Source organism: Myzus persicae, unplaced genomic scaffold (genome assembly GCF_001856785.1).
Source record: "Myzus persicae strain clone G006 unplaced genomic scaffold, MPER_G0061.0, whole genome shotgun sequence".
NCBI lineage: Eukaryota > Metazoa > Arthropoda > Insecta > Hemiptera > Aphididae > Myzus > Myzus persicae.
The window spans coordinates 170,042-181,938 of NW_019101601.1; the positions used below are offsets into that span (position 1 = coordinate 170,042).

General features: G+C 27.3%; 1 protein-coding gene across 2 annotated transcripts; it reads right to left on the bottom strand.

Moving 5' to 3' along the window:
• Positions 1-3,130: 3,130 nt before the first annotated feature.
• Positions 3,131-7,819, bottom strand: LOC111029823 (succinate--CoA ligase [GDP-forming] subunit beta, mitochondrial). 2 transcript variants are annotated; one of them, XM_022309018.1, is made up of 10 exons: positions 7,436-7,819; positions 5,629-5,710; positions 5,441-5,573; positions 5,226-5,325; positions 4,959-5,111; positions 4,662-4,842; positions 4,338-4,596; positions 4,127-4,261; positions 3,932-4,060; positions 3,131-3,314 (listed from the first exon to the last, which is right to left on the bottom strand). In XM_022309018.1, the coding sequence occupies exons 2-10, from the start codon at positions 5,698-5,700 to the stop codon at positions 3,202-3,204; spliced, it is 1,275 nt and encodes a 424-aa protein (XP_022164710.1). In that variant the 5' UTR covers positions 5,701-5,710; positions 7,436-7,819; the 3' UTR covers positions 3,131-3,201. The 2 variants fall into 2 exon arrangements, with proteins under 2 accessions (XP_022164710.1, XP_022164711.1); XM_022309019.1 differs by lacking the exon at positions 7,436-7,819 and adding an exon at positions 7,155-7,356.
• Positions 7,820-11,897: the final 4,078 nt, after the last annotated feature.

The window sequence follows — 11,897 nt, forward strand, 5'->3', positions numbered from 1 at the left end:
TTTGTACGACAGCTAGGAACGATAAATGTTTTGTTACAGAATCAAGCAGAAGAGCAATTAAAAGCCATTTTGTTCATAATACGTCGGCGATATTTCCGAAGGATTCGTAGTAACTACACTGCGTAGTGTGTTGTCTACACGTAATAATTTGTAAGACAGTTCAAATGTTTCGAACACAAAATCACTGATACGTTATCACACTTACTACACGTTGACGTTACAACTGCTGGCCCGACAAGTCGTTCTGTCCTACAAATTATTTGTTGACGCTATTTGTACGAAATTAATTTGTTCCACAGGCCACGGCTGGTGATGATATTATAAAATAAAAAAATTATATTATACAATTATTATCAGTAATTGTTTTTACTTGTTAGTTCTTACAATGATTTAATATATCTAGTATATTATCTTAAATCATGGTTTTTTTTTGTTTTTACAATATCACTAGGTGTTTGGTTCTCGCACTATTGTGCATTTTTCTAATATTTGTTTTTTGTCACGAAGTTTTAGACTATTTTGTCATGATTTTCGTAATAAGGGGATACAATAGATACATTGTTTCCATCTTACCAAATACTACACATTTTATGTGATCCAAACATTTCAAACATAAAAGTATATTTTGATCTTTCAAACTCATGACAGCAAACTGTATCATTAAACATGCTCATAACTTTCTTTAAAATTTCAATATAGAAAAAAACCTACAAGATACACTAGATAATATTATTACTTTTATATTTGATTAGACCTAGATAAATTCAGTATAATATCAAACATAATGGAACTAAATAGATTATTATCCAGAAAGCAGAATATACAATACTGTGCGTTTGTAGGGTGAACACTGCAAATGTAGCTTCCTCTTAACATTATTAAGAACTAAGAAGGTTAGCGACTAAAATGTAGTGCTATTTAATGCTAATGAAACAATGTGAACTATAAAGCAGCCAATGGCTGTCAAGTAAGAACTAAGAAGTACCTATCTCGGCAGAGGGTATTACTCTGTATGGGAGCATTTGATGAAAAATTAGAAGTAAGATTAATGTGTTGGGATATTGTTGTTGATTTTTATTTGAACTGCATAGGTATTATTTATAAATAAAATATAACACAAATTTGTATACCTGTGTAAGATGGCCTTTGAAAATTAAAATTTTGCATAGTCTCTGAGCAAAATATTGTTTTTGGGATGTGTGGTTTCTAGTTAATAGTTAGATATTATTATTAATATTGTCAATGTCGACAATCTTCAAATCTCAACCATCAACATATGATATTATATAGCTATTATTCTAGATTTTGTACTAACAGTATTAGCCTTTTTATTTAAGATATTTATTGATTCATTTGAATGTCAAACAATTTCTCAATATTTTAATATCTATCTCTCTAATCCAGTGTTTCTCAAAGTGTGGGTCGCGACCCACTGGTGGGCCGTCAGTTAATTTTTGGTGGGTCGGGAAAATTTTTTTGAATTATATAGATTCCAAAAAATGTGTGTTAGGTATATCATTATAAAAAGTACATTTTAATTATATTAATTATATTTTTATTCATATTAATTATAAACCTATAAAAAACTAAATACCTAATAAAAATGTATACATATTTATATAATACAAATTTTGTTTTTCACAAATTGTTGAAAAGTGAAACAATGTGGGTCGCGGAAGGTTTTTTGGGGGAAATTTAGGTCACGGTATTAAAATGATTGAGAACTACTGCTCTAATCTATTACATTATTTAAATCAGGAATGCAGGAGTATAAGGTTATGGAGTATAACCAAGTAATAGGTTGCTTGCTTTAGGGTGGCAAAATATAAATTAATTATATACCTATATAATTATTTTAAATATAATATATCTTTAATACATATTATTAATAACACTGAATATTAAAAAAAATATTGTTCTGGTGTTCATACCACGATTTAAGATAGTAAATCTTAAAATGTGGTTCATACTAATCTAGATTTATAGAACTTAAACCATAGACATATAAATTAAGTAGTTTATAGGTCTATGGTCTATGCGTAGGTGGTATAAATACGTATTTAAATGAAATAATGAGAAAAGAAGCTCAAAAATTTGAGTATGACTTATGAATTATCAGTGATTATGAATATTATGCGATTAAAACGACCCAACACTGTCGCCACTAGCCCTTGTTACAATAAATTGCAATCAATGAAATTAAAAAACTTTTGTAGTAAAACATACACTCTATTTAACTTTTTATGTTTGTAGAATTACTTTTAAGTTTTCATTTACATTTATGCATCATTGCATTCCAATCGGTACAATTAATAATTGCCTACAAACTACACCTTAAAACTAGTATCAGTCTGTCTACAGTCCCCTTATTAATTAACATACTTTTGCACATTTTTGTAAATACTCAAAAATACACTCTTTTATTTCTTTTAGGGTAATTCAAATTTCAATATAATTCAACATTAAGAGTACTCTACCCATGAGTTTGTTGTCTCAGTCTTACATACGTATGACAATATTTCAAATTTCCGTTCACTTTTTTTAATAGTATGCTGTTAATTTTAATATTAGAGAGAATTTACTTATTATAAAACTTTTAGGTAAGAACATGATCTGTACTTGAGCATTGGCTTTTATATCTGCTTGAAATTTGAAATATCGATAAAATCACCAAAGCTTAAGCACAGATAATTTTCTTATAAAAAAGTTTGATAATAGATTAACTTACTCTAGTATCAAAACCAGCAGCTTACTATTAAGACTAGTGAACAACAATTTCATATATTTGTAAGACAGAAACAACAAATACATAGGTAGGGTCCTCTTAAAAATTTCAGTTTTAAATGTAAAGTATCTAGCATTGGGACTATAATACATATCTATTATACATCCGTAGATATTATTACATAATAAGATTTCTCATTACATTTCTTAATTGAAAAGTAATGAAAAATAAAGCATGTGATAGGATTTTTTTTTGTCTTTTTGATTAATTAACATCTATGAGACTAACATAATTTTTTATTCCATTAAATCTTTATTAAGACTCGTTAAAAAAATGGAATTTGGGTATACAAATCATTTATTAATATTATAAAATATAGATGTATAAAATACATTTTTTAAACCAACAATATATATAAAAATATATATAGAACCTGATACAAAATATTTAAAAAAAAATAACTAATAATTTAAATCTTATTTTTTTAGAGATGAAATAGCCTTTCTGGCTGCTTCATCGAGATCTGAAGCAAATTCTATGGATAATCCAGATTCTTCCAAAAGCTTCTTGCCAGCAGACACATTTGTACCTACAAATAAAATAAAATACATTTGAAGTTGATGTATAAACTAAATGAAAGAGATTGAATATTTGTTGTAGATGTAGAACACTAAAATATGGGTTAACAATGCTATTTTTACTAATTATACATCGATTAATTAAATTAACCAATGACTATACTAGTTTACTCATGTTATATGTACACTAAATATTTTAAACTTTTATGAAGTTCTCAAAATTAGTGTAAATTTAATTTACATGAAATGTACAGTTTTCATTAGATAACTTAAAGTAGCCACTGGGCACGACTAATTACAATACCAACATTATAATGTTATACAACGTTTAACTAAACCTATATAATAATAAAACTACAAAAATTGAGGTTTATGCATTTTGTCAACATAAAGAATAAGGTTAATATCAACATTCAATAAGTAACAAATACTTCCAATTCTCTTTCACCAAGTTTAAAACGCTTGAGATAAAATTTAATTAGAGAAACTTAGCAAAGAACAGTAACTTAGGTATTATTCAAATTAACTAGTTTTACAGCAATAATTTACTTAGGTACAGCGCAAATGATTCACCCAGTTATCTGAAGATATTGCACTCAAAAAAAGAACACTTGATTAAAATACTTACCTTCTAATCTTACAACTAATGGCACTTTTAAATCCAACTTTCTTGAAGCATTTATCAAGCCATTTGCAATCGTTGCACAGTTTACAATACCACCAAACACATTAACCAAAATTGCTTGAACAGACGAATCTGCAAATTTTTTTTTAATTAGAATCATAAATCTCAGAAAATAAATAAATAATTTTCAGTGTTTACCTAATGTTAAAAGTTTGAAAGCTTCATATACTTGATTTTCATTTACATTTCCACCAACGTCCAAAAAGTTGGCCGGTTCTCCACCTCTCAATTTAATAATATCCATAGTAGCCATTGCAAGACCGGCTCCGTTAACTATTACAACAAAATAAATAAACATTAAATATTTTTGTATCATCGTTATTATAGAGCATAAATTAAAATATCTAACCTAAACATCCAATATTTCCATCCATGCCGATGTAATTTAAGTTATGTTTATTAGCCATTACTTCACGTGGATCTGATTCACTTGTTTCATCTAATTCAAATATTTCTTTATGTCTGAACTGACTATTATCATCAAATTGAATTTTAGCATCAACACATACAACTTTATTATCCAAAGTTTCAACTAATGGATTAATTTCTATTTGAACAGCATCAACAGACAAAAAAAATTCCCATAATCTTTTTATTTCATTTGCTGCCTGTGAAAAAAAAGTAAAATGTACTGTAATATTTGGTATGAAAGTATGAGTGGTATAATACTTACCATAGATGCCAATGGTTCATTAAAATTCAAAAATTTGGCTACATCTAATGCTACTTTATCAGAAATACCTTCAAATATGTCAATAGGAATTTTTTTAATTAGTTCGGGTGAATTAACAGCAACATCTTCAATGTCCATTCCTCCAGCTGGAGAAGCTATTAATACTGGGCCATTTTCACTTCTGTAAGCATAAACGTTTAACACACACTGTATATATTATCATTTTGAGATAACTACACAAATATTTTAGAAAAAGTATACAATTCAAGTTAGATTAAATTAAAATGTTTGACTTACCTATCCATCAGTATACAGAAGTATGTTTCCCTTTTAATATCAACCGACTCTGCAACCATAACTTTGGTAACTAATATTCCATCTTTGGGAGTTTGCTTAGTGATTAACTTATAACCTAACATGTTTTTCAATAAATCATAAATTTTTGTTCTCCTAAAAAAAATGTATGATTACAATTTTAACAAAAGTAAAAATTGTTTTTAATATATAAAATATTGAACACAATGAAATCATAAACAATGATTTTTACTTTAATAAGTTACTTACTCTTTTGTGACATGAACACCCCCTTTGAATCCATTATTGAAATGGCCTTTTCCTCGTCCCCCGGCTAATACTTGAGCTTTTAATACATATTCATCTACATCTAAAGTATAAAGTATAAAAGTGCAATTTGCAATTTAAAATAAACAAACTGTTTATACAATATTTATGTTATTAACTCATGATATTATTTAAACATAATGTCCTGAACTACATACCAAATGATTTTAGCAAATTGTTTGTTTCATCTGCATTTTCCACAATTTTAAATTTTTGAACTGAGACTCCATGTTGACTCAATAAATCTTTGCTATGACATTCTAATAAATTTAAATGTCGAGCTTGAATGTTCTACAAAAAAAATGTAATATAAATATTTTAGATTGAAGCTTTAAAATTAAATTACCTTTAATGGAAGATATTGAAGATAAGTTTGTGAAATGTTGCATTTAATTACATGTTTCATGAATTGAGACATTGTTTAGAGCCTGTAAATTATAATAAGCATCTAATAAAAAAGTAATATACGATTATTAAAAATTCTTATCATCCGTTGGAAAGATTAATTTTTAACCCTAGAGTACAAGCTTCGCGGTAAAAAAGACCAGGCTTTTTGAATTTTGTTCATTGTTTCAAAAATACGAAATATTAACCTAACCCAATCTAGGTACCTTCTAATTAGATGATAAATTAACATTAGATAAAATTCCTAACTGTATATGATTTGTTGCCTGTACTATAGAAGGGTTCAAAGTACATTACCTATTAAAACACGGTCTAAAACCTTGTCTTGTGACTGGCAAGATTGTTTTTAGTTGACATTGGTTCGCCATACTGTGTGTAACGAGTATAATACAGTAAAACACATACAGATAAAACATTTATAAATGTAAGTATCACTACATTTTATTTTTACCAGGTATTTTTTTGTTTTAGTCGCACAATATTTGCAATATATTTGTTTTACATTATATTATTTTTTCATTAGAATGGACGACGATCAAATTCGTTAACTTATCGAAAATATTGATGGTGGAAATACAGAGTTTTACGATAATCGGTGGTAGTGATGAAGCAATATTTATTAATTTAAAAAATAAAATCAATAAAATAATTATTATTTCAATTTATCGAGTTTTAATTGAAATATTTCAATACACGGTCAAAAACACCGTGGAATCTAGTGAATATTTTTAATGCGTGTAATCTAGGGTTAAGATCGGTGCCTATTGTAATTTTTAAACACACAACAAATAGGTAATGTGAGCTACTTAACTTTCCAATAGGTGCTAAGAGTAAAATCTATTAACTTGTGAAAGTTAAATTATTTAGATCAAGTCAAACAAAAAAATCTTATCAATATTATATAGTTTTTTTTTTAATACATATGACTCAGGCCAGGATTTCATTTGTCAGCTTTTCAAATAAATTTAGATGGTTCAGCATATCTAATGGATAGATAATGACAAACAGAGATATGAACATCATACTAACTTATATTTTGTTCATAAATTAACAAAATTAAATTGTAAAAGAAATAATTTAAATAATAACCTTCACACTCAGATCTATATTTTGAATCATACCAATTATTAATGTATATTCAATTTAATATTTATGATTTATTGATAATTTACTATTTTTGTTATGATATATTTAGTATTAATATTTAAAGTTTGGTAAAGAATAAAAATTTAATTTTAATAATAATGAGGATAGGTGCCTACTGTGTAATGCATATTTCTACATATCTAATATGTATTATAACTTTTGGATGATTATACTCTGTTGAAGTTTATTTCCACTTAAATGCATACTTATTTTATAAAAAAAAATAATAATTTATATTGCACTGGATATATTTCAATTTGTTTTATTTTTTAATGCAATGTATGCACAGTGCAAATGAATTATTTATAAAACAAATCTTACAATTTATTTATTACTGTTTAAATTAACAAGGTGTGTAAAGGTCAAGTCTTATTTCTTTTTTGTACTCAACAATTTTTAAATAGGTAAAAAACTAATGACTTCACCAGTGTATGTTACATTAAACGAATCAGTAGAAACCAAATAACAAATATAATATGTTAAGCACAGTATCTTGCACAAAAAATATTGCCGAAAAGGTGAGAAAAATAAATTGTGCCCGTCACGGAATGAAATAAAATCAAACAAACAGCACAATATTGACAACAATTAATCATTCTTACCTTGGTAAATTAACTTATCAGCCTTATGGATTATAGAATAACGTCAATAACGTCGTGTTGCCAGTGTACTTGTTCTGTTCACATAGGTAAGGCACAATAATTAAAAAGGTGTGTATTAAAAACGTAGGTATGTATTGAATGCGGAAACCGGAAAATCGTATAAGTGTTTTTATCTTCTTATCTTATCAGCAGCGATTCAATAGTTTTTTTTTACTTGTACAGAGCACGTAGTAGTTACCAGTCGCCGCTTGTTTTTTCTCGATAGGCTGGCCGCAATTCAGTGCAGCTCGTTATAATATATCAGGTCCAAAATCCCTTAACTGTTTACTATAATTGCTTTTTCATAATTCTTGATGATTTTAAAAAAAAATTGATAACAACACTGTGACTACCACGCTAAGGTCTTTTTACGAAACGATCTTCCGGCGGCGGCAACAGCAGCTGATCGACGCAACCGTTCGTACCCATTTGATTTCGCAGTTTCGGACATAATATCATTCGACTGCGATGTGCTTTTATTGCAGATACGTTGCCTGTCGGGCGTTTTCTTCCTAATCCTGAATGCAACAAGTTGAACAGTATAAACAATACTACGGTAGGTACTTGAGTACTTCGATGGCAGTGTCCAAATAATACATGTTACATCATGACTGTGCCGATAACAGTGTAGTGATCTCTCACTACGATTGCATGAAAACTTCGGAGACGTCTGTTGATTTAACGTTTGGATATAAATACAAGTGGGCTGTGTTAACTACCTTAAGTCCACATGAAGCAACGACCTGTACATACAGAGCTACATATTTTTCCTTAGAACATAAGTCCTAAAATGTACTAAGGTTGAAATGATGATGGAATTGGGATGCAGCTGATGCAGCCCTATGACAAAACTTTGTTGTGCGTAATCAATTGTGTCAGTCAGGACTTAGGGTTTATATGTAAATATATGTTAAGGGCAATGTGGTCCTGCCCGGGCAATGTAAACCACAATTTTTTTTTTAAACCAACTAACATTATTTTTTGTTATTATTATAAATTATAATCATTACCTATTTATAGTATTGATTTTTTATTAAAAATTGTATTCATGTACCATAATATTACGAATATTTTGATGGAATAACAAAAAAAAATTAAAAGTATCATCATTTTATATTTTTATTAAATTATAATTTTATTATAACTTATTTATTTTAACAAGATTCAGAAGTATAGCACTTGGAATTACATAGTTTGTCTGCTTTTCTACACTTGATTTTTAAATAGGCAGTACGATAAGTAACAAAAATAAGTTTATACGCAGATCGCGAGTTTCAAAAAATGCATAGTTTATTGTATTATAATGATACATAAATAAAATGAATAATGATTGTTTAAAAAAAAAATTAACACTATAAATAGGTAAAAATTATAGTTTATAATAAAAAATAATATTAGTTGGTTAAAAAAAAATGCGTGGTTTACAATGCCCGGGCAGGACCACATTGACCGGTATTCCACATTGCCCGTAACATATGTATCAGAAATTCAAAACGCTTAAACAGAAAATCAATAAATAAAGAAATGAAAAATAATCGAATATCATTAAACATAATACCTATATCATTAATCATAATTAATGATTAATAATAAACAGTAAACGTAGGTATATGTAACATAAAATAATTTGCAAATAAAGTTATTCAAAATAACGTTTGTGCTTTTTTCTTTAAGTAGAATTTAATATTAGGTACTATTATTTTTAAATCTTGCAGTCTTTTAACAACTTTATCCCTATTTGATTTATTAATATTGAATTTAATAGAATATTAGTTTATTTCTGTGATTTAAATTTAAATTAGATACAGAACTGCGAGCGTGTGGTTTGGTGTACCTACCCATAGATCTTATATTTATTGGTGTACCTACTAAATACTAATATAACATTATTATGACATTTCAAGCTGTATTATTGTTATAAATATTTTTTTTAATAAACTCTATTACTTCATCTTTCATTCATGCCATACTATTCAAGCAATATTTGACACATAAACTAATACTAACTTGCCAGTACAGCTACTTTTTAAAAACTATAGTATGATTGAAAATAACCTATCCTGGGCAAAACATTCTACTAATTTAATAGTTCTTACATCACAGTATGATTATTTTTTTTACATATCTATACCGAATATACCACAAATAACAGAATAATGTATTAGAAAATTAAAAAAAGCGTTTGAAAATAAAATAACGATAAATAGAAAAAATAAAATAACGTTTGAAAGTAAAATAACAATAAATATTAAAATTTTATAATGTCTAAACATAGGGGAAAAGTAAAAACAATAAAAATAATTTTTTAATACAAGCTTAGATATATAAAATATATTATTATATTCAAAGGCAGATAGGCCATTTATGGCCTACCTAGATATTTGTAAAAGGGCCCTCACACAGACAAAAAGGGTACAACGAGTATATAATTATTTGAGTACAGTTTAATATTGTGCTCAATATAACTTGACAAATTTAATAAAAAGGTTTAATTTAATATTAAAATTATACAATTTTAAAATTCACCCTATAAAGAATTCGTAGTTCCTAGTCTATTTATTATTCTGGAGAGTCAATTTTATAACACAAGTACGTAATAAATAGGCCTCGGATGTTAATGCACTTAAATTACTGTAATATGTATGTATTTATCAATAAAAAATTACAAAATATGTTATCAAAGTAGGTATTTAGAATCATAAAATATGCCAATGAAAACAGGTAAAAAAAAGAGCACGGAAAAAATAATTTTTAACGCATGAATCATAAGTATTTATCAGAAGCTTCTGTGTTAAAATCTCTTAACATGATGGGACTTTCAGAAATACTTTTTTAACATTTTAGTACAGGTCCGTCTATATTATTTAATTTTCCAAGAATTGTTTTCGGTACCCTGTGATTTGCATGTGCCAGACAGGTGTCTATAGTTGATTTAAATAGTTTGTTAATTTAAATTAATTTTTTAAAGTTCAAAAATGTACAGAAACATGTATTTATGATTTATTTAAATATCCCAAAATATGCAATATATAAAACCATTAAATATGCAAAAATATAATTTTTTGAGTTAGTAGAACATGAATTAAATTTGTATTCAGGTCAGCATTAAATTGGATAAATAGGAAAAAATATGCGATTTCATAAACATTCGAGCCCTAGTTATTACTAGTTTATGAACTGCTTTTCCCTTCACAGTCGTGACCAGGGTATTTACTATTTAGCGTTACCAATAGGTACATTTAAATTCTTAAATATGTGTATAATCATGAACCTGTGCTGAACTAAAAAAAAACAATATCTATGTAATTTGCACCACATCTAATTATTATCTGTAGTAAACTGAGTTACAGTTTCAATTATTGGAATTTACCCTATAAGTTTACCAAGCTTACACATGTTATACTTTATAGACATAAAGGCGAATGAATAACATGAATTATTGGACAATTAAAAAAAATATTTATATTATTCATGATTTAACATATATTATTATTAACTGAAATATTACTCATTTATACACAGTCGTGTTCAGTGTTTGTACCTACAATGACAATTAGCTTAAATTTTATATTTTATTTATATTTCAATATTTTTATTCGAATCTGTCTATTAAAATGAACTTGCAGATTGATGAATAAAATACATATGAATAAGTGAAAATAAATATAAATAATTATTTTCGAGTGATGCAAATTATAATTTTGATTGGATGAACAATGATCGTCCCTTTTTGTAGGCATAAGATTGCACATATTACATAACGCCCTTTTATCTAGTTTTATGTAAAGTAAATTACAGCCTCCAAAAGTATGGCAAATCACTAAAACTAATTTTTAGATGTGGTGTAAACTGTGGAGGCTAACATAGGCAAATAGGCAGAAATCTTAGCCCTCTAAACTCCTCAAAAGTTTGTCGAGCCCCCTCCAACACTCCAACAGTTATTGTAAAGGGGCAAAGCTCCCGCCCACCATTTATGTTTATTTGAAAAATAGTAGTCGCCTCAATATTTGCAATGGATTTCCGCCTATGCATGAGTCCGTATCACTTTAAGAATAAAATAGATATGTATAAAATTATAAAATATACTATGAAATCCTGCTTAGTATTACTTGTACTCACGGCTTATATAAATACTATTGTTGCCCATCAAAGATTCATTAGTCACACTACAAACTCTCATAGTCGTATGTCACCTAAATGACATACTGTGCTATTTAGTATTCATTTATAATAATTACAAACAATTCATTTAAAATTAGTTTGCTTCAGATTATATTATGAAATACGAATGGTTATACCTTAATACATACAGTTTTAACTTATAATAAACGCATCAATCCATTACTCAATACTTATTATTGTGAGTTTCTTTTTGATAAATTGTGATACTTCAATAGTTATTCACTAAGTACTGTTAGGCGGT